Below are 27,043 nucleotides of genomic sequence, written 5' to 3'. Positions count from 1 at the left end.
TGTCTTCACTCAATCATCAAAGCATGCCAATCCGCTATCGCTCACCGCAGGCATTGGCGCCGTATCGCTGTCTTGCATTGCATCCGTCTGTACTGCTCAACCTGTGAGCGACACCTTGTCCAAATCGAACACCTCGATAAACTCGAGGTCACTGATCTTGGTCCCCGCAAACCTGCTGTACTCCTCAAAGATGCTCGTATGGCTCCAGCCCTGCAGCCGCCTCACCAACCCGACGATGCATCCGACCCGGTATTTGCCCTTGTTGCAGTGAATCAAGATCGGCCAGTTCTCGGGCCTCAGGATCAGCTGCAGTGCCTTGACAACGTCGGCTTCGTCCATCTCTGCCGTGGGCTCCTTGTTGATCGCCAGCCGCAGATGGAAGGTCTGGATGTTCTGCGAGGCCGTCCAGGAGGTCATGTTGGCGCGGTAGTCTTCTGTGCCCAGGTAGAGCACGGATTTCAGGTTGAGCCGGCGGAGGAATTCGAAGTTGCGCTCGTTCGGGTGACCGGACCGGTAGATGCCGCGAGAGACCATGGAGAAGTTGAGCGGGGGCACGATGAGCGTGGATGAGAGCGACGGGTCGGCGGAGGTCGGCGTTAATAGCGAAGGGAGTATTGTTGGCGCCGAGACGAGTGTTGAGGCCGGTATGGGGTCGGAGGAAGAGGAAGACTTTTTCACGGGAGACGTGTCGGGGTGTTGGGGTTCGGCGTTGGGAGGAGGAGGAGGAGGAGGAGTCTGGGTCCGCGCAGTAGGGCTCTCGATCGACTGTGTCGTGACAGCTACATCACCCGAGCCATTTGGCACTGCTGTCGACGTCGTATTCGTGGCCGTGTCGCGAGCAACCCCCGCAAACGCTGGCGTAGATCTTTCACCCCCTACTGGCTGCGTCGCCACAGGTGACCCTGACCGATGCGGTGCCGCTGCGCTCCTCTCTGTATATATCTCTTGCGACCTTGCAATCCTCTCATCCTTGCTCGTACTCGTCTCGCTCTTGTCACGATCGTCTGAAAGCCATCGACCGCCGCCGCTGCCGCCGCTGCAGAACACACAGAAGGAAGACCAAGAGAGACATTGAGGATGTTCAGTCACACTATGTTGCAGCCTATTGCCTTGTTCTTACTCGCAGCAGGAGCAGCAGCTCCACGTGGCGTAGCGCATTTCAAGACGCTTGTTGACGCTTGGTGAATCCTCGTATTGCGTGTGCGCGCCATGTCTGCCAAAAGCAGTTTTGTACAAGATGGTGTGAGATTGGGACTGGAATGGGGAAACTCACGACGCCTGTGAAGTTTTCGAGATGGGTTCACCGTCCTCGGTAAGACCATCCCTCTCGAGCTGTTCTCTGCGTTCGCGACGACGTTTGACGTCCCAGTTGTGCACGCGCGCCGTGTTGACCTCCATAATGGTAATCTGTTCGCGCAAAAAGTCGAGATCCTCTTTGGACGATTCGAGCGACTTCTCTGCTCCCGCCAGTTTGCCCGTCAGCAACGAGATGGCTTCGTCGAGCGGGTATTCGAGCATCACATTCGCCTGTCAAGAAGCGAGGAGAGAGGAGGTAGAAAAGTGCATGAGCGGACGTGCAGTGCAGCTGGACAGGTTGCTGGGGGAATACTTACGCCTAGCCAAAGGTGTACAGTGTCGACGGGATCCAGCTTTGCTTTTGCATAGAGTGTGTCGTTCAGCTCGAACGTTGTCTCTATCGATTCCGGGTTGTCCTTCTTGTCTTTGAGGAAAGTGACCATCTGAAGTGTTTTGCGGATGTCAGGGATTTTATCTTCGAGGCCACGACGTCGCTGTGCGGTGTTGAGCTCCATGAACTTGTACTTGGACATCGTCTCTTGAAATTTCTTCAGCGTTGGCTCCACTTCTTCATCGGGACCACCCAGATATTCCTGCACGTTGGACTGTGTTTTAGCAGAAGCAAGTGTTTGTGTTAGCGCTGCAGTCTATTTGCTAGCCAACGTTGAAAAGGGGGAGACGTTTGTGCTTCAGACTTACGATGAAAGGGGCGTGCGGGATACCGCGCGAGTTGGTCTCGACCCTGGACTGGGATGGTCCAGCGATGGCGGATGATGCGACAGACATGACTGCAGTCTACGATCTGTGCGCGCTCGTTGACGGTGGTGGTGGTTGCGGCTGCTGCTGCTGCTGCTGCTGCTGCTGTTGATCGTGGATGAAGAAGGAGGAAAGAGATGCAATGTGCACACGTTGAGAGTGGAGCTGTCTGCAAAAGAGTGTTGGTCTTTGCTGCATTTCCATTATTCCTTCGGTCTCGTTTACCGCGCGAGAGAGGTATGATTCTACGTTGTACTTATCTGTTAATCTTGGCGAGTGACGGCAGGAAGAGGGTCCAACTGCAGTCAAGCCAAAGTCACGGCGAAATCCGAATTGCGAACGGCGTGGCTCCGTAGCAGCTCTGCGGGCCGTCCGTGCATTACAGCCAACACGCTTGCCTTTTCTCTCCAGCCAAACCCGCATTGTCTCTCAAAATCACTACCACCACTTCCACCACCACCACCACCACCACCAGCACCACCACTGCCCTTTTCACGCCAATCACTGGCTTCGCTAGTTCGGACGAGGAGCCCAGTCTCATATTTTCGCCCCGGCACTAATTTTCCGCTGCACCCTACGAAACAGCTATTCCGGATCGACACCTCATGGCGACTTCCATCATCGCACCGGGCGAGATCCCGAACGCAACGCCTGAACAGCTCTCGCCCATCCTACTGCGACTTCTCGAATGTCCCAAGGATCTGCTGCCGGACCTAGCATCGCAGTCTGCTGCCGCCATTGCTGATCTTCCCGAAGACGCTCGTCCAGAATCCTACGAAGGCCTGCTCGATGTAGCTCGTTTCTGCGTCGAAGATGAGCCAGGCTGGGAGGTGGAGCGCCGCGCCAAGTTCATCGGAGGCCATCCAAGGATCGGTGCTCCCCTCAATGCGCCCACGTCCGAGCTAAGCGAAGAGTCTCGCAAGGAACAGATGAAAGGCGGTCAGGTCGATCCTGCCACGCTCGAGAGTAAGTGCACCTGCCTAAGCCCCTGTTTTGTGAGATTTAGATCCTCTCAACAATTTTGCCCCCTCCCCTACCGACATTACAGGACTAGCAAGACTCAACGCTATTTATGAAGCCAAATATCCCGGTCTCCGCTTCGTTACCTATGTTGCTGGTCGTTCACGAGCCGCCGTCGCCGACGAGATCGCTTCAATGCTCGGCGAAAAGGCGGCCGCACTCAAGGACGCCAAAGACCTTGCCAAGAGCGAGGTGCGCACGCAAGGTACCGAAGAATGGCAGGCGGAACTCGACCGGGCCTCGGATGCGCTGTGGGAGATTGCGGTCGACCGTGCCGGCAAATTGAAGGCCGAAGTTAAAGCTGCAACAACCACAAATGAAGACGGTGAGGATCCTACTACACTTGCAGCTCGGCCGTCCAAGGCGTCTGCGACAGACTCCACCGCTGAAGCAGGCACCAAGGACGCCGTAGCTGTGCAACAGGAACAAGACTCAGAACCTATCGGACAGGATGTTCCCTTCTTATCACTCGCCTCGTTCCGCATGCTTGTGCTTTCTTCTCCCGTGCTCGAATCTTTCTTCAAATCCGACCTCACCGAATCCTTCTACTTGGAACCCGTCGAACGTTCGCAGAGCGGCGGCGCCTACGCCTGGCACACCGCGCCAAGTCTGCCGGGAGCCCCGCGCGCCGTGCCCGGGGCCAGCAAGGACAGCAGCTGGGCCACAAGCGAAGCAACCTATAGTCGCGATGTCACCACGGGAGCGCGAGGCAAAGTCGTTGGCTTCTTGGGTAATCTGTTGGGCGAAGAAGGGAAAGCAAAGATGAATCAGCTCGCGGATCAGGTCGGGCAGAGGCTGCAGACGCATACCGTGACAGGGCCGAGACCGTCGTTTGGACGCAATTCGACCTTGGATGGCGGCAAGATGGATACGCAGGAGTTGAGGGAGAAGGAGGCAGAGGAGAGGAGGAGGGTGGCCGAGGAGCGGAAATCTACGCTGGGAAATCGGCTGTTCAATGCGTTACGTGCTCCGGCACGGACGCCTTCGACACAGGACCTGAAAGCTGCGGCCGCTTCATCGGGTACACCAGGCGTCGCAACGCAAAGTGCCGCGTCTACAGCGTCCGAAGCAGAACGAGGACGAACCCTGGATAAGCAGTCCAAAGTGGACAAGCGAATCAGTCTCAGGGGAAGCGATTTGTCTACGGCAGGACCCAAAGCCGCCGCAGAAGCGTTGCGTGCAGCGCAGGAGGCATTGTTGCAAGAGCGTCCTGCGTTTGTGATTGACGAGGTGGGCGAAGACGAGGGCGAGGGCGAAGGGGAAGCAGCCGATGTCGAGGAGCTGGGCGACGTGGTAGATGAGGCTCAGAGTCAGACGGCCGAAGGACTGTTGAGTGGGAGAGAAGCGCAAATGGCCAAAGAGCTTCGGTCAGCTCCAGCGCAGTAGAGGCGTGGTAATCGTTACACCCTTTTTTCATTCATTGATGGTTCCACTACTGATGCGAGTGGAAGTAGTGTGAGTGTGGGGTTGAGTTGACGATTAAGTCGAGCTCTGAGAAGGACGTTGCGTCTTCGGGTGGGAAAGCCGAAATTTGGGCCATTTTCTGACAGATTTTGCCGCACAGACCAAGAGGATGACGGGCGCCATTGCCGGGCGACCACGGATGTTCAACTCAGGAAACATGCACTGAACCTCCTCCACCATCTTTGCCTCACAACTCCTTCTTCCCAAGTTTGCACTGCTGCATGTCGTTCACTGCTCTCACACGCACCACGATTCGATTTGCGTCCACTCGTCGTTGTCTCTTTTCTACCCTCTCACCACCGCCATCGGCCCGGCCTCCTATCGGTAGATACGCTCGAGCTTTCGCAACGTCCTCGTTTCTACGAACCCCAACCGCAACCTCATCCACCCCAGCGATCTTCCCAAGCATGACGACGGTGTTCCCCACGCAGAGATTGCACAACAAGACGGTGCTCGTGACGGGAGCATCCGGAGGTATCGGCAAGGCAACTGCGATCCTGTTTGCGCGTGCTGGATGCAATGTGATTTTGACGGCGCGTCGGGCGGACGAGCTGGCGGCTGCAGCGACCGAATGCTCCCTGGCGAATCAGCAGGGCCAGACGGGCGCAGGCGGGAACTTTGCGGCGATCACGCTCGACATGCGCGATCGCACGCAGCTCGACGGCCTGCTCCCCAGCCTGCCTGAGTGGGCCAAGAACGTCGATATCCTCGTCAACAACGCCGGGCTGGTGCTCGGCACGGACAAGGTCGGCGACATCTCGCCGGACGATATCGACACAATGATCGACACCAACGTCAAAGGGCTGATCCACCTGACGCAGATCTTTGTGCGCGAGTTCAAGGCGCGCAATGCGGGCCACATCATCAACCTCGGCTCGATCGCCGGGCGCGAAGGCTACCCCGGCGGCTCGATCTACTGCGCCTCCAAGTTCGCCGTCAACGCCTTCACCTCGGCGCTGCTCAAGGAACTCGTCGACACGCCCATCCGCGTCACCGAGATCCAGCCGGGCATGGTCGAGACCAGCTTCAGTGTCACGCGCTTCCGAGGCGACAAGGCCGCCGCCGACAAGGTGTACCAGGGCCTGCAGCCGCTGAGCGGCGAAGACATTGCCGAGGAGATCGTGTGGGCTGCTAACAGGCCGGCCCATGTCAACATTGCCGAGACGCTCGTGTTCCCCGTGAACCAGGCCAGTCCGTATCATGCCTACCGCGGTGGCAACTAGATTCCGAACATCGCACACTTCCGAGCGCACGCATGTAGGCTCCTAATCACTTCATCCACTCTGCCGATGTCAATGCAGAATGATCTGTTGAAACCACAAACTTCATTGGCGAAAGCGGCACTCGCCGAATCGAGGACAGGATGCAGGTTGTGGAACAAAAAGTTTCGAGAAATCGAACATCCCATGAAGGAACCTCTACGCTGTATCTGCGTCGCTGAACGACTCTACATCTTCGTCATTGTCCGAATACTGCGCATCCAGGTCGTACTCGACTTGCGCTTCCTCATCTTCCTCTTCCTCTTCCGCTTCCGCTTCCCCTCCATCCTCCACTTCCTCGACCTCGCCGTCTATCTCGCGCTGATACTGCAGCAACAACGCGCGTTGCAGCTCCTGGTCTTCCGCGCCCTGGTCCCACCCTTCGTCCCCCTCCTCTTCCTCTTCCTCGTACACTTCCTCGTCAGAGTTGACGACACTGTGCTGTTCGTCTGGAGGGTGTGTGTTAGGCAGCGACTGGTGCGAGCCGGACGCGGAGAGCGTGGCATAGCTCGCATCGGCGGTGTCGACGTCCTCGAGCGCGCCGTCGGCCCAGGTCCATCGGGGTCGTGGAAGCAGACCCTGGTTGGCACGCAGGCCTCGCACCTGGTATGCCTCGACCCCAGCCGCTGCGCCTCCCGCTGCACGCGAGGCCACCGGCGCCAGCAGCCGATCGCGCTCCTCGTTCACAAATATTCTCTTCGCCGTCGACCACCCAATTCCGTCCGGCTCGACGTGCATCGTCCCCGCGCGCTCGTCGGCATCGTGCGATGCCTCGCCGTCCTCGGGCGATTCGACCCAGCTGAAGTTGGCGGGCGGCAGAGCAAAGCTGTACCGCAGACGATCGCGGACAGCAAAACCGTGCTCAGCGTCGTCGTGCTCTGCTTCCGCCGCTTCGTCTTCCGACTGGTTTGAGTAGGTCGAGCGGTGGCGACGGCGCGGGCGACCGTGTGGGTTGCGTGCGGTGGCAGTGCCCCATGGCTGGGCGGCTTGCCCGCGGATCTCGCGCGAGATGGGGCCAAGTAGGTCCAAGGGGTCCGCTTCGAGCGTTGCGATGCGTTTGGCGAAGGTGAGGTCTGACTCTGCTTCCCGAGCTCGCTTTCGGCCGCGCTTGCCGTCCCCCGCGCCAGCATCGGTGTCGTCCGTTTCGTCCTGCTCGTCGAGATGCCGCACGGCAGACGTGTCACCAATGTGGGTGGGTACGAGCTCTTCGAGCGCCAAGTCGGACCATACCTCTCTAAGGATTTTTGATGAGGCGGGCAATCCACCCAACGTGGCTGCGACCGCTTGACTCGCCGGGCTGTTGCCAAAGATGTTGGAGCTCGGGCGAAGCAGTGCTGCATACGATGTGCTGCCGGGACCGTGGCGGCGGAAGGGCCATGTGGGTGGGGCGAGGACGGTGGAGGTGTTGGTGCGGAAGAGTAGGCTAGGCGAGAGATCGAGTTTCTTTGCAGAGAGCACTATGTCTCTGTGCGATGGACGTGCGTGATCGTCTTTGGCTGCCGATGCTGATGCTGCTGATGTTACTGCTGTTGCTGCTGGATTTGTGCTCGTGTTATGGAGCGCATCAATATTCCATTCCGCATTCGCACTGGCCGAGCCAACGAGTTTAGAGCGAGAAGCTTTGTTGATAGAGTTGTTCCATGCGTTGCTGACTGCACTTCTGCGACCGTGACTTGAGTGGCCCAGGTTGATGAAGCCATCCAGACCGCCGCCAAAGTCCAGGCCTAGCGTCGCAGCTGCATCACCCAGTTCTCCTCCCAGGGATGTACCTGTATTCGTAGCAGTATTCCCATGTGCACCACCTACGATAGCACTGTCCGCAGCAATCATCCCGCCCAAAGGCCCAAACAGGTTGCCAAACGGATACGACGGGTGCTGGTCCGCAGGCAGCATGTCACCGTGCATATCCAGCGACGCAGGCACCAGGTCCTCGTTCAGTGAAACAAACTCGGACGTAATCTTGGGCCGCGGTACAGCCACCGCGCTATCCGCACCTACGCCACCTGCACCACCACCACCACCGGCGGCACCATCACCCCCCTCTGCGTCCGAATCATCGTCATGCGCCGCGCCGTCTCTGCTTGCAAATATACTCGCGAGAAACGCATGCCCCGTGCCCGAAGCTGCGTCCAAAGCGTTGGCAGAGGCATCGATAAGGTGGTTGGAGACGAGCGCGTTGAGTTCAGGGTGGTGGTAGAATGTGGACCCGAGTACAAAGCTGCCCGGTTGTTGGGCTGTTGCGTTGTTGGCAGCGGTGTGCTGGTTGGAGGCTGGGTCGTGGTCTGGAGGGTCGAGGTAGAGAGGCGGGAAGGTGAGTGCTCCGCCTGAACGAGTTGTTCCCACGGATCGATGTTGGACATGTAGCAAGCTGGAAGCGAGAGGATCGTGTGGTAAAGTTTGTTGTTGTGGTGGCATGTGACGACGTTGTGTGTACGCCACACGGTTGAAGAAGACGTCGGATGCCATGTTGGATCATTGCGCCTTGAGCCTCGTCTCGCCTAATTGTGGGATGGTGTGGTTGCTCTGGTCATGGCTGTCGAAAGGATAGGAGCGTATGACCAGATGTTTCTGATGCAACACGAGCTGCGGTTCACCTGTGCATCCTCCTCCACTGCGACTTTGAGCTGCTGCCGCGGAACTGGACTGGTCAATTTTATTATATAAATCTCAACTGTTTGTTCCTCTCTCAGTCACATTTTCCCGTTCGACGCGCGTTAAAAACAATGGAAGGAGAAACCAACGAGACGCGTTCTGCAGGCACTTGAGCGGTGTTTGTTGTTCTTTTTGCCCCCAAACCAACACTTTGCCATCCAGAACGCTTCACCGTCACCGTCACCACCATCATCACAATCATCACCGTCGCAACAATGGCCACCATCCAAGAGGTACTCGACCAAGTCGCTGCGCTGCCAACTGCAGCCAAGCCTTACATCAACCCATACGCTGGCCACCGCGCTCTCTCCGAACACGAACAGGAGCTTCTGGGCGAATACGCTCGTCTAGCAGACACGATTCGACGTGTAAGTCGCATCCCTCACCGCCGTCGCCACACACACACACTCTCTCTCTCACACACACACATCCACCCTTGAACTGACAATCTTCACCCCCATTCGTGACGCACACCACAGGTCGCAGCACTGTCAACGCTCCTCTCGTCCTCCTCGGCGCACGCGAGCCTGCTCACCCAACTGCGCGTCCTCGAACGCAAGATGGGTCTCGTGCTCACGCTCTACAAGGCATCCGTCTGGGCTACCGTGCAGGAACAGGCCGAGATGGCCGAGGCAGAGGCTATGGCTGCGGCAGGCGCAGAGATGAATGGGTACAGCATGGACATGGGCCTGTACAGCGATCCGGCTGCTGCCGCCGCGGCGTATTATTACAACAACGGCGGGGCGCAGTCAGAGTCCGGCGAGGGAGACGATACCGTGGTCATGCGTCAGCCCGAGTACTACTGAGTGGTGCTGCTCGCGACGGATTGACATTTCACACACTAACGTGGCACTGTTGATCATGGGTAGAGGTGCGCAAGGGTTGGCAGCTTGGCACCTCTCCAGCGCGTGCTGTTCAACGCCAGGATTGAAGGCACAACAGGAACGAGCTCCAATATTGTAGCGGTTGCGCTTGCACACCACGAGGCACAGCACCGCATCTCGGATAATTCGCGCTGCGCCACTCGCCAGCAGAGGCAGAAATGACCCTGCTCCAACCGGATTCACCTGCACGGTCAGCGCTGGCGCTGCAGCGATTCAATCTCTGCGCCGTGCCGTAGCGTCACTGCCAGATGCCCTGATGCTCCCAGAGTGACACTAGATTACTCAATCGCAAGGCAGGTATCCGATGCCAAACACGCCATGACACCTGGCCATCGCGTCCATACGACCAGGCCTAGAGCACGCGGCACACACACTGTAAGAACCACCGGTTGCAATTCCGAACACACCGCACAGTCCCACACATGAACAAGCAGAGCGAAACCCTCCCGTGAAATCTATCGCCACACATTCGCTGTTGACTACGTCCTGAGCATCAAGTGAAAAACGCGTCAACCTCGTGCAGCACCTCGTGCGGCGCCTCCTCTGGGATGTAGTGTCCGCACTCGAGCGCGCTGCCACGCACCTCGCCCTCACAGCAGTTCTGCCAAAGCTGCAGTCCGCCGGCGTACATGGCCTGGATGATGCCGTTTTTGCCCCAGAGCACGCGCGTGGGGCACTGGATCCGGGCGCCCGCCTGGCGGTCGCTGCGGTCGAGGTGCAGGTCCGGCGCGTTGGTGGGCGCCGAGGCTCGGTAGTCTTCGCACATGGCGGCGATGTGCGTGGGGGCGGTGCAGTTGGCGAGGTAGGCCGACATTCGCCAGGCGTCGATTGCTGCGGTCGGGGAAGCGGCTTGGGGGTGGGAGCGCGGGAAGCGGGTGACGAGGCTGTCGAGGTAGGCGGAGGGGTTGGCTGTGATGAAGGCTTCTGCATTGGGTTGCAGGAGGAAGAACCAGTGCCAGTAGGCGGTGGCGAAGCGGTAGTCGGTTGTTTCATACATGTCGAGTGTCGGAGCGATGTCGAGCAGAATCAGACGCACGGGCTTTGCAGGCCAGTCGAGCGCCATGCGGTGTGCAACCCTCGCCCCCCTGTCGTGCGCTACCACATGGAACGTCTCGTACCCCAACTCGGACATTAACACTACCATGTCGCGCGCCATCTCGCGCTTCGAGTAGCGGCTGTACCGCTCGCCGTCGTTCTTCGCCGAGGGTGCCGAGCTGGCACCGTTGCCGCGGTTGTCGGGGACCACGACGTGCCACTTGCCCGTGGCTGCAAGCGCGGGTGCGACGGCGGACCAGATCACGTGTGTTTGTGGGTGCCCGTGCAGCAGTAGGATCGGTCGTGCCTCCGGGGAGGCAGAGACAAAGTGGCGGTAGAAGATCGAGACGTGCACGTCCGGGTCGTTGGTGGGTGGCGGGATGGTGACGGTCCCAGACGCAAAGCCTGCCTCGTCAAACGGGTTGGTGAAGTCTGACATTATTGCTGCTGCCGTCGTAACGAGAAAGTGGCGGTGGTGGTGGTGGTGGTGGAGGCGGAGGAAGAGGAGGAGAGGAGGAAAGGTGGACCGTTGCAACGTGGTGTGTGCACGCTCCCTCCGAACTGCGGGGAAAGCATTGCATAGCCGCGTCGACCCATTCTCACATCGAATTTAGCCGTTGCCCTCTCTCTCTCACACACACACGCAACACCAAAGTATTCAGCTGTCTACAGTATGAATGCATCTATGAATTAGAACGAGACAAATACAGTAGAAGAGATCGATGGGAACAGCAGCCAACAAAGCGTGTAAAACATATGGAAAACGCAAGCGTGACAACATCAAGACCCAAAGTACTACAGACAACACCCAACCATCACCGACGCTCCGAATAGTAGTCCCCAGCAGCAGCAGCGAGGGTGCTCGTGCTCTGTCCCTGAGGTGCAGTGCCCGCTCCCGCGCCCGTCGTCGTCGAGTAGCTATCCTGCTGTCCGCCGCCGCCGCCGCCGCCGCCATACAGGTTGGCGCTGTCCGAGCTCGGTGCTTGACCCTGGGGCGTGAGATTTGCACCAAACCCGTCGTAGCTGCTCGCGCTGTGCGTGTGACTGTGCGAGCCACTGCCCGGCGCGAACGCAACGTTGCCGGGACCAGTAGTATACCCACTACCCGCAGACCCCGGTGCGCTAAAAGCCATGCCCTGATTGCCCATACCCCACGCATTCCCACCGTACGTCGATGCCGAATGGTGCATACCCGGATTCGACATCCCGTACATGCCGGCACTGCTTCCTCCCGAGCGGTCGTAGTCGAAGGACGCGTCAGGCAAGCGCGTATCCTTGACCGAAGGCGAAGCGCCCGGATAACCCCCGGCATCACGGTAGTGCCCACCCGACAGATCCACCGACGAGAGCGAAGAGCTACCCATTCCGGCTCCTCCAAACGTATCCGGGCCCAAGTCACCCAGCACAGGCGGCCCGCCTTCGTACGACGCGCTGTACTTGCCGATAATCTTGCACAGTGCAGACGCAAGCACCTTCCACGGGAACACCTTGACGTCCTTTTCGATGTTGCGCGGCTTGGGGTTGGGGAAGCTCATGATCAGCTTGAAGAAGCGCTCGCACTCGCGCTTGTTTTTGCTCACTGTGATCGGTCGGAAGCCTTCCAAGTTTCGTCGGATTCGGTTCTTCTCCTCGACCGTGAATCGACTCGCCACCAGCGCTTCGAGCAGGTAGATCGTGTCGACCGAAGTCACGAAGCACTCGTTCTTGTCCTCGCGGAAGATGCACGAGATGACGATGCTGTTCGGTACGTACTGCGACGGCAGGATGGGCCGGAACGTCGCGTGGATTGTTGTACCCTCCTGGCGCCTCCAGAACTGCACCAGTCGGCGTCCGCTGCGCCACTCGTCGTGCGACCAGCCGACGGCCATGTCATTGAGGTTGCCGTGCAGCTCGAGCTTGGCTCGCGGTGCTCCTCCACCGCTGCCTCCGGGGGGGCTGTACATGGGGTCACTGGGTGCCATGACGGGTGCTGGCGCAATCTGTCCCGGGATCTGCGTTGCACGCATGAGCTGCGGAAGGCCGCTGCCGCCCAGTCCCAGCTCATCCGATGAGCCAGATCCACCGTGGTATGTCAGCGGCGATTGCAACGTAGCATTCGAGCCGATCGACTCACGGCGAGCATCGCCATCGTAGAAACCGCCACCGAGCCCGGGAAGCATGACGTTGGATCGCCCAGGAGTGACCTGTCCGGGAATGCCCATGCCGCCACGCCCACCTCGGCGGCCAACGCTCTGGGCACTGCGGGAATCCTGGACCCCCGGGCGGCCGTACACGTTGCTGCCGCCGGCGCCGAGCACGGGAAACGACGCCGGACGTCGCAGCTGCGAGTGCTCGGAAGAGCTGCGCAGGTCCTCAATAGGATCGGCCGCGCGCTTGAGCGATCTGGGAGAGCCGCCTTCGAATTTGACCGACTCATCGCTGCTGGGGCCCGGGGTCACAGAGACGCCGAGGCCGACCGGGCGCGAAGGTGGACGGTTGATGGCGGTGCGAGGGTCGTTGTATCCGGTCGAGGCGAAGCGGCTTCGTGTGGGCGACGTCTCGAGAGTAAGGCCCGACGAGCGCCCGGAGGGGGACCTCTGCGCTGGGACCAAGTTGTAGTTGTTGTACTGATTCGCGTTGACGTCGCCAAACGAGTAGGCGCTGCCACTAGCACCGCCGCCGAGACCCATCTGGCTCACGCCCGAGTTGAGCGACTGGTGTCTGGTGTGTCCCGGAAAGTGGCCTTGCGGAGTATAGTGTTGTGAGGAGGTGGAAGGGTTGAAGCCACCGAGAGCCTGCGTCTGCGCGAGCGTGCCGGTGCCGCCGAGATCGTGGTGGGTGTAGTTGCCGTGCTGCTGCGATCGAGGAGCCTGTTCGTCGTAGCCGTATGCCGAAGTCTCGGACTTGACACGTCCAAAGCTAGCAGGGAAACCGCCTACGGCAGTGTTGTACCCCGTCGAGCTCGAGGATGGGTCGGGAGATTGGAAGTTGGAGCCTGATAGTGAAGATGGACCAGCAGCACCGAAGCTCAGCGCAGGGTTGGTGGAAGCAGCTCCAGACATAACGATGGAATGCAGTTGTCGAGACAAAGTGTGCCGCTAGTATCTAGAAGGTGTTGAAATGCTGGTATCCGGTCGCTAGTCGTTGATGTTACGAGAGGTTAGAAGTCTCGCGTAAAGTTGACTTGAGAGTGAGAGAGCGTCGGGGTAAAGAGCGGAAGAAGTCAAGCTGAGACAAGTATGGTGGTGGTGGTTGCAGGACGAGAAGAAGGAAGAGGTAAGATGGGTCCAGAAGGGGGGAAGGAAGGAACCGAAACCGCGGGAGAGACACGGATAGATAAGACAACCTGAGACGCAAGCAAACGTGAATCAGAAACAGCAGAGACTGTCTTGTAGAGAGAGACAGATTCTGTGGGGCGGGCGCGGCGCCAGACAGGCGTGACGTTTGGTTACAGCGGGACGAGGGCGTGTTTCGAAAGGACGACGAGAGACAGCGCGGAGAGAAAGAAGGGACAGTTGCGCCTGTGTCAGCATGCCAGGTCTCTCGGATCGAAATATAAGGTGAAACCAGAAGCGGCGAAAGCGACTGCCATAGAAGCTGGACAGCTTCGGTGCGTAGCGACGAACTGGGCGTCAGGGAGGTGAAGCAGTGTGGTCCGGGAATAGGTAACTTACGCCGAGCAAATCGCAGCTCCGCGCAGAGGGCGCGAGGTAGGCAGCGACACGGATCGACGGATTGGGAAGGGATGAAATTGGGATGAAGTATGTGGGAAGCTGATGACGAGTAATAAAGGAACGGCGGTGATCAACGACAGGCGGAGGGGAGCAGAGCAGAGCAGAGTAGAATGGATGTGGTCTGCAGGGTAGGTCGCAGCAGGCAGCAGCAACGGCAGCAGCAGCCCACAGATCCGGATCAGGAAGAGAATGAGGACGAAAGCGAGGATAGGTTGATCCGCATCTCAGAGGCAGCAAGCAAGGGCAATAGTACGAGGAACGGGAGGTGAGGGTCAGGTAGGTGGTGCGGGCTGGCCATCCACATCCGGAGATGGACGAGGAAGAGGGTGGATGCCACCAGGAGGAGAAAGAGAGAGAGAGAGGCAGAGAGAGGGGTGGGGCTGCAGGGCCGCAAGCGTATGATCACGACAGGCCTCCACCCAACAGGAAGGGGAAGCGGCTTTTTGGGAAGATCCCACAGGTTCAGTGGACGTGTGGACCGACGACATGCTTGCTGAGCCAGGCCAGGAAAAAGGCAGACAGAGAGAAAGAGAGAAAGAGAGAGGCAAAGGCCAAGGAGAAGGGCATGCCGGAGGATCCGGCATGGAAGCCAAGAGCAGCAGCAAGCAGATGCAGCAGGTGAGACACGGCGGAATCTCAAGGCATACAACAGAATAAAGGTGAACAGAGCGACGGGGGACGTTTGGCCTGACGCTTTGGTAGCGCGAGTAGCAGCCGCAAGCAGCAGGCGCGAGACGCCTTTTCTTCGTCTCGATCTGGCTTGTACCGAATATGGCTGAGCGATTGACGATCAGCAGGTCACGCAGTACGCCTTTTCTTTGATTTTGGCACAGCAGATGGAGGAATGCCAAATAGATAAATTAAAAAATGAAAGATACTGCGCAATACATTTGTTAGAAAGGGCACCAATGGCTGACCAGGCCGTGGCGGCAAAATGGATACTGCAGATCCGACCCACAGAAATCACTAGAGATTCTGCATCGGGCGGAGAAATCTTGCACAATTTTTATTTTTCAAAAAAAGCTGAAATTGTCAAAATGCGGAACTGGACTGGGGCAGTCGCTTTACCTCGGGACTGTCAGTTTTCCTGTCACAAAAATGGCCCACCAGGAAAAAGCTAAATTATCAAACACGAAAAAAATAGGAATGACGATGAAATGCAGGGTAGCAAGAAACGCACTGTCAGTCAGGTACCGAACTGACAGGGAAAAAAGGTCTGCTGCAGCGTTGGAAAAAATCCGCTTTTGGCTGGCCGCATCGGGTGTCGTCGTCTCGGTTTGTTTTTCTGTGCAGGGAGCGGCAATGTGAATGAATGTTCGGGAACCGATCGACTGCCGGTCAGCTGCAGAAATTGCAATGATCATCGAGGCTGGCCACCTGTAGTCTGCCGATCTGACCTCTCAACACCGGGCGATCATTTGCATTTATCTTGCGCTAGTCCATTTCACGATAGGCTCGATGGCGACAGAGGGAATCGATCCTGGCGAAGGAAGCCGGGAGAGGCCTTCGCTATAATGTGAGACACTCGTGCGTGGCCGAGGTGTGCGATAGTGGGACAGGTATTCAACAAGAAAAAAAGGCAGAAGATCGCCTTGCACAGGCTGCGGTCGTCACGGGTGGACAAACAGGCAGGCAGGCAGGCAGGCAGGCAGGAGAACAGCGCGGATGCTGCGAGGGTGACGGCGGGGCAAGTAGGATGCAGGTCATCTTTCTGGTCCGTGTCGGTCCGCAAAGTTTAGGCGAGGCATGAAATGAGCCCAGCTGATTTCGCTTTGCCCTCATTCTTCCGTACCCCAATCACGACGTTCAAGCTGAAAGTAGACGGGCGGCTAATGGCCAGCAACAGGCGGCTAGGCCGTCCAAGGGGAAACATGCGCAGAACCAAAGTGCCAGACAGAGCCAGAGACAAGCGTCGAGAAGCAATCTAGAACAAGGCGGTCCAGAATGGACAATAAAAACACCAGGCGAGACAAGTGGGCAACAAGGGGAAAACGGATGCGCTCTGCTCAGCTTCGCAAGGTAGCGAGCCGGGGCTTACGGCAAGCCTCGGTCCAAAGATTAAGTTAGTGTGGGCTCTGTCTCAGATACGCGCGCATGTCTGTCTGTCTGTCTGTCTGTCTGTCTCTACGCTTATTTCGGGATGCACATGTACAATCTCAAAGCGCAAATTCGTATCGCAGTGTCGTTGCTGTACCACGTCTACCAGCCTGTGCAGTACGTAACAGCAGCAAGGAGAGAGCTCAAACACCGTATTGCTAAACAGAGGCTGAGACCAGATTGCATCAAGCCCACGAAGGGGGGCTATGCAGCTGGCTCTCAACAGGAAAGAAGAGCGAGCAAGCGATACGGGATGGCAGTGTTTCCGTAGAATACAGTGCAAGAGCGGTGTGGCCTCGGGGGAATGCGGCGAGAATATGCAGAATCAAGCCCACCTTACTCGCTTTGTTGCGGTCGATGTGGCTTGGCAGAATGTGTTAAAAGGTTGCAGGCATGAAGGAGACTTAGAAGTAAGAACAGATGGCCCATGCAGTATGCTGTATCGAACCATATCCTACCTTTGGTGACTTTCTCATTGCTGACCGGCGTCTGACTTCAGTGTCGTTTCTTCAAGTGGTTGCTTGCGTGGCTTCACAAGCCTCATTATGCCGACCAGCCAACGGCAGGGTGTAGACGGCCGCGCGCGAGCGAGATGGTATTGCGACTTGCCCCGTACTATACCGAGGCCGGCCATTTGAGACATCCGTGGTATGCGGTCTCAGACGTGCATGAGCAACTTTACACTGCCCCTTGGCTGCTCTTCCTCAACCCTTTTCTTTGCTCTTTCCAAAGGCAATGCTAATGCTAGAATTTTTTCCCCTTCAAAAAAATCGGCCCCCTGTTCTGCTGCGCCTTCCACAAGGTTCTTGCAGTGAGGCTGGTTACTGTGCTCCCTTTGCCCACGCCAGTCCAATAGGGATTTGGCAAGGCGAGCTCTTCACGCAGCGATACACTCCGCCCAAGCAAGGAGTGCAGGCCAAGACACTTCGGAACTGCAGGAACCTGTTCAAGGACAAGGAATCTGAGAGGCAACGTGAGGTCGAAAATTCTTCAACCTGTTCGCCCGGTCGGTTGAGCCTCGGCCAGACAAGCATACTCATACGCTCGACACTAGCACCAAGCCAAACTCAAAGCATCCATAAGACACTCATTGCGACTGCTTCCACTACTGCGAAGCTCGGTTCTGCGGTGCTTAAATGAAAAAAGGGGATCACCGTCAATCGATCGGTCTTACGATCAGCTGACAAGCCCGTTGTTCGACATTGTATTGCTTTCCTCTCAAGACCCTGGACCCATCCGTGACGCGGTCTACCTTGCTTGCGCGCTTGCTCGACCAGGCAGCAAGAGCAGCCTTGAACGTGCAACAGCGTGATCCGACGCTAGTGATCAGCTGGTTGCCCGCTAACATGCAAAAGCGAGGCTCGGCCTGTTGATCTGCTCAGTCTTGGCTGCGTCCGGGCCGCGGAGTAGATACAGTGCGCTGCTCGCTTAGGCCAGAGAGTCTCGACGCAAACTGCAGCCGAAAGGCCCATGTCCTGTTACGATTGCCGCCTCGCCCTTTTGCCGCGCACACGGTGTATTCGATGTGACCCGGCTGTCGCTGGACCCGCAACGACGTGCCATCTGCCATGTTCGGCGAAGGCGTGGCGGTGGCAAGATGCGTCTGCTTGATCAAGCGGGAATGAACATCGAATTCTGCACTCTGCGCATTCATAGCTACGCCCCGCTCAAAGTTCGAAGCCTCCCTTACTAGGCGTAGCGAACAGCGCCCATTCGATTCAATTCGGCTCGCTTCGCTTCGGCTTTTCCCCTCCTTTCCTTTCAGGTGCGAAGCTTTTTCTCCAAAGGCTCTTCCAATGGCACAAGTCACCTCAATGAAGGCGGCTAACAGACTGCATGAAAGCCACCAAAAGCAGGGCATACGTGAGAGAGCCAGACTTCCTTTTTGGACCGGCCGCCCTTGCGCTTCTAATGGGACAAGGCTGTGCAGCTCCTAGGACAACGGCAACTTCGAACCCTGCATCGAACCCTTTGGCTAGATCGAGAGGGCCGAGAACGTCCGGCTAAGGGCTTGCCTTAGCGCCAAATGAGTTGGCCAGATTTGTCGTTACGCGGGTCTTCTCGCTCCTGTCGAGAGATTAGTACCGTGACAACGTTGAATCGTCAGATACAGTAGGTTCGCGTGCCGGGATCTCGCTATCGACAAAGGTGCTAGGCGTAGCAACGGGGTTTCACCTGAGATCTCGTTGCATCTTGGACAAAGGTTCGAACGATTGCCGCAGCGGATTAGTGGCGACGTGCAGATGCCGTGCCGGAGTCCTACGTTGTGGACCAAGAGCTGCCACGATAAGAACACTTTGGGCTGAGAAGCGTGCAGGTCGAGGGAGAAGAGTAAGCAAGCGCTTTGAAGACTCGAATGAAACATCGAAGCCACCTTTGAGGGAGGCGGGGCACGTCCTCTGATGATTCTTGCCGGCAGGTGAAACCTGTCAGTTTCATGCTAGAAGTTCTCCTGTTCCAAAGTACTCAGCTGACTTTGCCATTTGAAAAGTATACAGTAGCTGCTCTTGCACAGGGATCCGTCGTGAGTTACACCAAGCTTGGCCTTGGTACTGTCAACAACGGCAAGGTTTCGGGAAATGAAAGCTACTCGGCGAGTCCCAGAGATTAAGCCTTCCCATTCAGCCAGCAATGTCGTGCTCTCGAAGCCACCTCTTCCACGGCGGACTTCCTGTCATCCAGATTCTTCATGAAGACGCAAACATATTGTACTTGCCAGCCATGCAGGGGGATTGATTGTCTTCCTGAAGCAAGCCTTTTTCTTCAGAGTTTGGCCTTTTAAGACTCCGCCACGGCAGCCTCAGCCGATTCGGCTACTCATTCTTTCTGGTACAGGGCATAGCCTCGATGGTTCCAGCCTCCGACCCTTCGTCAGGCGTAAGTGAAGAGCGACATCGGCTCTACTTTGAACTGTCTCGGAGGCAAGAAAAGATTGGGCACCGCGGACTGTTGCCTTCGAGGGTTGCAACTCAGGGGGAAATCCTGCCATGAGGTGTTGGCATCGGTGAACTTTGACGGCAAATCGGCGATTTTGGAGACAGTATCGAGATGCCTGACAGATTGTTGCCCGATTTCGAAAACCTTGTCGCCAGTAGTGACACATCCTGCGACGACGACGGCGACGAAGACGAGATACTGGCTAACGAGGCTGCAAAGCTGCCACACCCCTGATGTTTGCAGCTTGAACAGCAGCGGTTCAAGCGGCATTGCACGCCGAAGTACCGTACATGAACGAGCGGCCTTGACGGGCTATGAGTGTCGCTACGACCTTGCTGCAGCTACGAAGCCACACGAGGTGGAGCCCCAGCTCCGCACGCAAGAGATTCTGATCAGCAAAACAGCAATCCGTACAGTAGCTGAGAGATTCGATTGTCTGACTTTCACATCAACTCGCAGAAATTGGACTGCACGGAGCACATCTCCTCGGCCACACCAGACACTCTTCAGGCAGCAAGGCTCTCGGTCGCCTTTCATGGCGCTCTCACCTGCACAGCTCGAACACACGGCACCAGCTTCCTAGACCGAAGAAAAGAACAGGGGTATGATTGCACTTCCAAAGAGAAAAAAAACCATTACGTTCAGACCGAAGAGAAAGTAGAATCCAAATCGCTCATGGTGGTCAAAAAGCTAGAGAGGGTAACGTTGGTTACCGAAACAGGATCCTTTTTGAAAAGGACGCAGTGATCTTTGCCTGGAACTGTGAAAGTCTTGGCCTGGTTGGTCCGGGTGTGTGTGATGTTGGCAAAGTAGCCATCAATGATCTTGTGAAGAGCATCAAACGTGGTGTGCATGTACCCGGTCAGAACGGTGTCGGACTGGAACGAGACAGACGCAAATCGGCTCGAAGGATTGCCGAGCGAGTATCCGGGGAGGAACGAGTTGAAATCGTCCTTGACGCAGTGCGGGCAATCCGACTGGGAAGGCTGGTATAGTTTCCAGCTGGGCTTGGTGTTTAGCCAGCCGGTCGGAGCCTCGCACGAGTCGCCGATCAGATGCACCCGTGCCTGTGGGAAAGCCTTCTTGGTGGGGATGTAGTTGAGTGTAGCACCGTAGCAGCCGGCGCTAGTGCCGCTGATCCAGACGTCCTTGACATTCGGCATAGCACTGGACGCAAATCGGAGCATGTTCTGCATGTTGTTCAAGCCCTTGTGATGGATGGGCGCGGGGGCGCCTTCGTAGGTCACGACATTGTTGCCTGCGTGGAAGTCGGCGGTGCAGTAGGGAACAAAGATGTAATTGGCTTTGGCCCATGGGTTCTTTCGCTTAGGATCGCGCGAAGAGAGGAGCAATGCGTCGTCGAGGAAGCCCCTGGTGCGCGAGAAGAAGTCGGTGCTGTTGTACCCCGTGAGATGCGCCGCGATGGGTTTGATAAAGCAACCCTGATGGTCCCAGCAGCCTCCTCCTCCCTCAATGTAGAACACAAGTTCGGTGGCGTTAGGATGTATGCTGTACCCGAAGCCAGTCGGGCTTCCGTTAGCGCATACGCTGCCGTCGGCCTCCTGCCAATGCCACTTGTCGTATGCTGGTGGTGGCACAAACTCGCGAGGGTGGTCGACCAACGTTCTCCTTCGGAAGGAGCCTGTGAATGAGAGAAAGCAAGCGGCCGAGAAGAAGATGGAAGCGGTAGCGGTCAAGAGGACACGCACGCTGGCGCTGGTGAAATTGTCCTCGTGCAAGCCACGCATGTTGGAAAGCGTGCGATGACGGCCTGTATGTGTGTTGTGCAAATCCGAAGCGACTTTGTTTGCCCGAAGGAAGCCAGAACAAGTGATGGATGATGGGGACTGCAAAGAAGGAAGAAGGGGAACCCCAAGGATGCTGGAGCAGTCTGCAGGCTTGCTTTAAAACTGCGAAGGACTGGCTCTGGGGGAGGATTGATGGTGATGGTGAACATGAATTTCACGTCGTGGTCGAACCATGGCTTCGCTGGTATATGTACTTGGACAGACGAGGCAGACGCCTACCGCCTGCGCACGTCAGACAGAGATCTGCCGATAGAATGAGGCTGCACATCTAAAGTTGCTTTGACTGATGCAAAGCTGCCGCTTGGGGTCAAATGGAGGAAAGCCGATGCACCTCTATACTGCCGAAGCAGAATGGCATTCAATGCATCCATCTAGGCGTTGCAGAGCAGATCTGCACGGATGAAGGAACCGTGGCTCTGTGGCGACTGATTGCACTTACCGACTCGACTATTCTGGCGAGGGGAGCTTAGCTCGGGATGATTGAGACTCAGAACGAATCTAAGCCTGCTTGGACCGTTCGACCGTGGCAACACCGAATGGGAAAAGGAGCACGGGCGAGGAACCGGAGAGTGCAACAACGAAGCGGACATTGACACCACGAGAGGGCAAGAGAGAGAGAGAGAGACAGTGAAGGCAGTTAATCCGGCCTTTTGGGATTGATGCATGAATCGTATGCAATCTGCGGCCTGGATGTGGCTACTGTTTGTGGAATACCCTGTGGCTTTTCGCTGTTCCAGATAAGAGGCGGTCCCAGGCTTCGCTGAGCTGCTTCGAATCTGGAGAAGCCTCGCTCGCCACGGCACCCAATCATCGACTCTGCGCGCTGTCGAGAGGGTGTTTACGAGCAATAGACGGCACGGAAGCTTTCGTTCCCCCCCTCTGGAGGGGTGGTCTTTGACACAAGCGATGCGAACCGTACCTTTGGTCGAGAAATGGTAAGAAACGTAAAGGACGACCGACGAGCGGCGAGCAGTCTAGAACGTTGAGTGTGCTCATTTTGACAACCTTGAATTTCTGCTCTAATGATGCCGAGCGCGGGTTGCTAGTGGTTGGGCTCATAGCTGGCGGTGGCATCCTTGGCATTCGAAGCCGAGCTGGTCCAAGGGACAGCAGCATCAGGAACTCGACCAAGAATTTGTTTCCAGAGCAGCTCGACCGATGCAGGCAAGTCCGAAGCGCGCGCGCGTCTTTCATGCATGCGTAGGTGGTTTTGCGACGTGAGAAGTCTCACTCGTGTCCCTTTTCCGTCTCAAGCCTACCTTGCCGCACTCTCACTCTCTCTGCTTATGTGCCCATGGAGAGACAGACTCCTTACCCGTGTTTGAGATGCGTTTGCGTTCTAGACAAGACTGAATAGTACGGGGAACACGTCTCTGGTAGAGCTTGGAATCCTGCAACTCTGACCGAGCGACACGATCGACGTCGGCTGCCCAATTGCCTCGCTCTGCCGAGGGACACGGGACTGTCACTGCGCGTTTCTCCTCCTCTGCTCTTGTTTCCCGTCCGACATATCTGTCTTTCTCCCAGGACGGCGGCAGACGGCAGGACATCGCCATCCTTGGCGCAGGTGCCGGCGGTGCAAATCGCACCATCACTCGATCTAGCAATATCCGACGAAAAGTGATTCGGTAGTCAAGACACACTCGCTCGTCTTCTAACCGTATCTGGTATCTCGCTCAGCTTGCTACAAAGTGCACTGCTGTGAGCAACAACGGTGGAATCTCGCGGTTGCAGAAGCAGCAAGGTTTGAGCGAACGGCAAAAGACTGTGTTCCCAAGGCCATGTGCGCAGGCCTCGTCTGGACCCGACTTTTATCAGTGTTAAACCGACGCACTTCCTCACCGCCACGCTTATGTCATGTCAAGTAAGCAATATTTTGCGGAGGTTAGGATTTTTTGGAGCTGTCGGCTGCACGCTCGAACGGGAAAAAAAAGTGTGGAATTTTTGTTTTTTTGGCGATGTGCTCCCCTTTGCTTGATGCTATTCAAGCTACCATACCCCTTCCGAACCCTATCAACCTACAGAGAAGCATCGCCTCCGAGCCTGCTTCCTTCGAACAGCTTCACAACATGTCGAAAGCATCGGACAGCCCTGTCAAGGACGCAAAGCGAAAGTCCAAGTCCTCGGACGCCTCTGCCTCGCCCAAGAAGTCCAAAAAGGCCGCCTCTTCTTCGTCTTCTTCCGACCCCACAGCTTCAACGTCGAAATCCAAATCAAAGAGCAAGGCCGGTGCAGGACAGGCGACACTCAAAGTGAATGGATCCAAGTCCGGCTTCAAGCAGCTCAGCAACTCGGGCGCCGCTTTTGCCTCGTTTGCCGACTACAACCCTGCACCCTCCACCAAATTCAGCCTGTACCGCGCCGACGGTCTTCCAGATGAGACGGGCGCATCGTCCAACGATACAGATGAGAGACTCTTGCTCGCAGGCGAGACCGACACCATGGCGTATGTCGGCAACAACTTTGAATTCGGTAGCAGCTCCGAAGCGCGAGGCTACTCGGGCGAGTACATGGTGGGCATCTACGACCCTTCGAGCAGCTCGGTGACGCTGCGTGCCGTGCCCACATTCCAAGTGGTCAGGTCGATCAAGGCCAACAGCTCGCTCTCGTCCATCTCGAGCACACGCACGTTTGCCGACTATGGCGCCATGACCGCCGCACGCAGAGCACTAGGCGACGCCTTCGGTAACCGCAAGCAGAAGGCAAACGCCCGAAACCAGGACCGTATGAAGGTCGACACGGCCAACATGGAGGTCATCCTCGACGATTTCACGGGCGGCATCCAGGAAAACCTTGCCTCGCTGCCGTCTTTGGATGAAGTGCTGGCCTTGTCCACTTCGTCGCGCCCCATGCCTCCGGCCAACCTCGACGCCAAGCACCCTGCCGAAGCATACCGCATCTCGGACCTCATCCCCACGGAAATCTTTACCTCGCTGCCGATACAGAAGCTCATTGACAGCGTCGGCGATCAGGAGGCACTCAAGGAGCTCCTCCCTTACTCGAAAGACTTCCCCGCGTGGATCTGGTCGCGGTTGGTGGACAACTTGCAGCGCAGCTCGCACCTTTCTGGTGGCAGCAGCAGCAAGAAGCACACCACCTTTGACGATGACGATGACGATGCCACTGCTGCTTCCAACGCCGACGATGACGATGTAATGATGATGCCCGCTCTGGGCGCCACCGAGGACAAGGAGGATGCCAAGAACAAGGTGCGCATCGCCTACTACATGTCGTTGCTGTGGTACATCCAGAGCCGACCCAAGTCGGTCGGGCAGCGCGGCAAGCTGATCAGCAGCCTCAAACTCGACGGCGAGGACGCGAACAAGCGGATCGTCAAGGTGATTCTGGGCACGTTTGCAGAGACGCCGGCCAACTCGGAGCGTGCGGTCATGTCGGCGTTCCACCAGACCAAGGTGCTTGCGTACATGTGTGCGCTCGCGCTGCACCTGGACAATTTCTCGGTGGACCATGACAAGCTGGCTCGCAACTGCAACATTCCGCCTGCGACGTTGCGCGAGCTTTTCAGGACGCTCGGCTGCACCTCGGCCGTGGTGGGCGGCGAGAAGAGGATGGTGCTCAAGACGCCCTTTACGCTGCCTCAGCCTAGGAAGGGCAAGGCAGGTGGACGCAAGTGAAGTAAGCAGCTCGCGACGCCAGTTTTTCATCTTTCCTGATCGTGTACATCTTCCGCCATTTGTTTGCGCACAAATTCAAGATCTTTCGGTGACTCGGATGGTCGAATGGCTGGGTATGAGAGCGTGCAATTGAGATCTATGATGAAGCCTCGAGCGATGCAGCGAATGTTGTCCAGAAGCCGTGCGTCTTCCATTCTGGGCCTAGTGGTTTTGCGACTGTTCCGCGCGCAAAGCGAGTAGGCGGACCATTCGCGTCGGACACACTTGCCTCCTCCGGTGTGTGATCCTTTTCGAGGTACCAGATCGTCTCGACGCCTGCATCGAAGAGATACTGGCGCAAGCGGAGATAGTTGAGCCCGACAGCGTGAACGCCGTGCGAGTCGTCCGAGAGGCACAGCCTGCCGTTGAGGCTAAGGATCAGCTGCAGAAGCTCTTTGCCCGGATACGAGGTGTTCCAACCCTTACGGAAGGCGGCGGCATTGCATTCGAACAGCGCGCCGTACTCGACGGCGAACCGAATGTTGCGTTGCACTTTGGCCCAGATGCGCGGCTCTTGCAGTTCCAGTTGCGGCGTAAAGAGCCGGAAGAGATCAAAGTGTCCGATGACTTCGGGTTTGAGTCGCTGGAGCACCTCCATCTGGTCTTCGAGGTATTGATCGACGAGTCGGAGGTGTGCATCTGCTGTTGAGGATGCCGAGTCGGACTGGAAGCTCGCCACCGACCGGTCGAACGTCTCGCGGTCAAAGTCGATCGGAATCGCATGTGTATGATGCAGCGACCCCACGATATAGTCCACCACGCCTGCCCCCACCAGCTCCGGCTCCGTCCCAACATCACTCCCTAACACCTCCATGAGATAGTCGAGCGAGTCCGGACTTGTGATGTTCTCCGTCTCGCAGCCTACCAACACGTGCAGCGACTTTGCGGCATACTCGACCTGCAGCCGTCTCGCCTCGACCAGATAGGCTTTGAAAGTATCGCGGAGCGTTTCCGGTGTGAGCAAGGCCTCGCGTTCTTCCGGGTAGAGCTCCGAGTGGTTTGCGCGTGGGACGTGTTCGCTGAGGTGGAAGTGGGAGAAGCCGAGAGCGTGTGCACGGTGGACGACTGCAGCGAGCGAGTCCTTTGCGTGCGAGCAGAACTGGCCGCTGTGCGAGTGGTGTGAGTGCGGCATTGTGTTTCAGAGCGGACACCGACTTGTAGCAGGCCAAGGATTGCGAAGGGCGAGTCAGAAGAAGTCATTCCTATCAAGTGGAGAAGATTTGCGGGTTCTCGGATGTCGGGGAGTGCCGTATCTCCCGATTCGATGCATCGGGGGAAAGGATCTCAGCACGAGTGGCCCCCGGCAGACCTATTTGTTTGCTTATCAGATTCCGCCACTTGACTGTTTCCATAATGAGAAGTTCTCTTTCTAACGATGCTGCGCGCTTACCCTCAGTCGAACGCCACCGTCGGCCTTCAGCTTGGCCTGCTGGAAATGTCCGCTCGAATGGGAAGCGGTTCGCAAGGAACACCTCTTGGTGCACAGAACGAAGGTCACGCCACAGAGAACGGTACCGACGAGGCGAGACGGGCTAGCCATGACTTCTACACTGGCGTCCCTTGGAAGCATCTGATAACGGTGTGAATGAAGAGGATCAGCCAGGGTCGTTTTCGTTTGTTCAGTGTCACACGATGCTGTTCGTCTTCGGTGTGTTGAGCGGTCCAAAGAAGAGGGGCGGGGGCGGCTGATGGCATGAACTGGTGTGAGGTTGGCCTCCAAAGCGCTCGCCTCCAGTTGCACTACTTTCTCTCGGCAGCCACGGAGCAGCAATGAAAGCCCCCGGTGGGGGGTCGAGCGGGTCTTCAAAGTGGGCAGAGTTTTATTATAAAAAAAAAAGCTTGTTTTTGTTTCGTTTGAGTCACGTTGTGCTGTTTTGCAATGTAGTGAAACAACGATCCGCTCGCTGCTCAGTGGTAGCCTCTCCACCCATCGCGACCACCCATTCAACAACGGCGGTGATGAATGGCAGGGTTTTTTTCTTTTTTCCCCTTTCTCCGTGGTCGCGAAATGGTTCGAAACCCGCGGCGTTTTGGCCTTTCTCTTTCTCACTCTCTCTTCTATTTGATTTGGCGCTGAGAAGCAGCAGAGTTTCTTTGAATTTAGAAAGCCAATCTTCCAAATATTCCCACTCAGAGGGCGCTTTATTCTACGCGAGGTTCGGCGAAGCACGAAAAAAACGACCAGAATCACCAGATTTTGAGCACATGCACGCAGGCCTCTGCTGTTGCGGCGGGTAGGGCGTGTCTCATGAACAAGGAGGAGCCCTGACGATCTCTCTCCCACTTTACCTGCCTGTCTACTGCTGCCAGAGAGGCGTCCGCACGCTGCCGTGCCGTTTGCCCACCTCTTTATTCGAAAACCTCGATTTTCTTTGCACTCGAGCGCAGCAGAGCAGTAGCAGCAGCAGCAGCAGCCAACAGCGACAACGCACGAGCTTCAAAATCCGC

At 57.1% G+C, this 27,043-nt stretch overlaps 10 protein-coding genes across 10 annotated transcripts; 4 read left to right on the top strand and 6 right to left on the bottom strand.

Moving 5' to 3' along the window:
- Positions 1-96: 96 nt before the first annotated feature.
- On the bottom strand, positions 97-2,082 carry EX895_006575 (uncharacterized protein; the record flags this gene model as incomplete). The annotated part of the gene is made up of 4 exons (XM_029887166.1): positions 97-1,036; positions 1,274-1,527; positions 1,614-1,901; positions 1,996-2,082. The coding sequence occupies 4 exons, from the start codon at positions 2,080-2,082 to the stop codon at positions 97-99; spliced, it is 1,569 nt and encodes a 522-aa protein (XP_029736658.1).
- Positions 2,083-2,657: 575 nt separating this feature from the next.
- On the top strand, positions 2,658-4,458 carry EX895_006574 (uncharacterized protein; the record flags this gene model as incomplete). The annotated part of the gene is made up of 2 exons (XM_029887165.1): positions 2,658-3,018; positions 3,101-4,458. 2 exons carry the CDS (start codon positions 2,658-2,660, stop codon positions 4,456-4,458), a joined length of 1,719 nt encoding a protein of 572 aa, XP_029736657.1.
- Positions 4,459-4,943: 485 nt separating this feature from the next.
- Positions 4,944-5,759, top strand: EX895_006573 (uncharacterized protein; the record flags this gene model as incomplete). The annotated part of the gene is made up of 1 exon (XM_029887164.1): positions 4,944-5,759. The coding sequence occupies one exon, from the start codon at positions 4,944-4,946 to the stop codon at positions 5,757-5,759; it is 816 nt and encodes a 271-aa protein (XP_029736656.1).
- A 195-nt stretch (positions 5,760-5,954) lies between these two features.
- On the bottom strand, positions 5,955-8,210 carry EX895_006572 (uncharacterized protein; the record flags this gene model as incomplete). The annotated part of the gene is made up of 1 exon (XM_029887163.1): positions 5,955-8,210. The coding sequence occupies one exon, from the start codon at positions 8,208-8,210 to the stop codon at positions 5,955-5,957; it is 2,256 nt and encodes a 751-aa protein (XP_029736655.1).
- A 452-nt stretch (positions 8,211-8,662) lies between these two features.
- Positions 8,663-9,253, top strand: EX895_006571 (uncharacterized protein; the record flags this gene model as incomplete). The annotated part of the gene is made up of 2 exons (XM_029887162.1): positions 8,663-8,815; positions 8,927-9,253. The coding sequence occupies 2 exons, from the start codon at positions 8,663-8,665 to the stop codon at positions 9,251-9,253; spliced, it is 480 nt and encodes a 159-aa protein (XP_029736654.1).
- A 571-nt stretch (positions 9,254-9,824) lies between these two features.
- On the bottom strand, positions 9,825-10,805 carry EX895_006570 (uncharacterized protein; the record flags this gene model as incomplete). Its single annotated transcript, XM_029887161.1, has 1 exon — positions 9,825-10,805. One exon carries the CDS (start codon positions 10,803-10,805, stop codon positions 9,825-9,827), a length of 981 nt encoding a protein of 326 aa, XP_029736653.1.
- Positions 10,806-11,181: 376 nt separating this feature from the next.
- On the bottom strand, positions 11,182-13,407 carry EX895_006569 (uncharacterized protein; the record flags this gene model as incomplete). The annotated part of the gene is made up of 1 exon (XM_029887160.1): positions 11,182-13,407. One exon carries the CDS (start codon positions 13,405-13,407, stop codon positions 11,182-11,184), a length of 2,226 nt encoding a protein of 741 aa, XP_029736652.1.
- Positions 13,408-19,754: 6,347 nt separating this feature from the next.
- EX895_006568 (uncharacterized protein) lies at positions 19,755-20,861 on the bottom strand (the record flags this gene model as incomplete). Its single annotated transcript, XM_029887159.1, has 1 exon — positions 19,755-20,861. One exon carries the CDS (start codon positions 20,859-20,861, stop codon positions 19,755-19,757), a length of 1,107 nt encoding a protein of 368 aa, XP_029736651.1.
- A 2,129-nt stretch (positions 20,862-22,990) lies between these two features.
- EX895_006567 (uncharacterized protein) lies at positions 22,991-24,556 on the top strand (the record flags this gene model as incomplete). Its single annotated transcript, XM_029887158.1, has 1 exon — positions 22,991-24,556. The coding sequence occupies one exon, from the start codon at positions 22,991-22,993 to the stop codon at positions 24,554-24,556; it is 1,566 nt and encodes a 521-aa protein (XP_029736650.1).
- Positions 24,557-24,692: 136 nt separating this feature from the next.
- Positions 24,693-25,727, bottom strand: EX895_006566 (uncharacterized protein; the record flags this gene model as incomplete). Its single annotated transcript, XM_029887157.1, has 1 exon — positions 24,693-25,727. The coding sequence occupies one exon, from the start codon at positions 25,725-25,727 to the stop codon at positions 24,693-24,695; it is 1,035 nt and encodes a 344-aa protein (XP_029736649.1).
- Between the last annotated feature and the right edge of the window lie 1,316 nt (positions 25,728-27,043).

The sequence above is a fragment of the Sporisorium graminicola genome, chromosome SGRAM_9, assembly GCF_005498985.1.
Source record: "Sporisorium graminicola strain CBS 10092 chromosome SGRAM_9, whole genome shotgun sequence".
NCBI lineage: Eukaryota > Fungi > Basidiomycota > Ustilaginomycetes > Ustilaginales > Ustilaginaceae > Sporisorium > Sporisorium graminicola.
The sequence above is the reverse complement of the archived record's forward strand: the minus strand, read 5'-3'. Positions and strand labels throughout refer to the sequence as shown.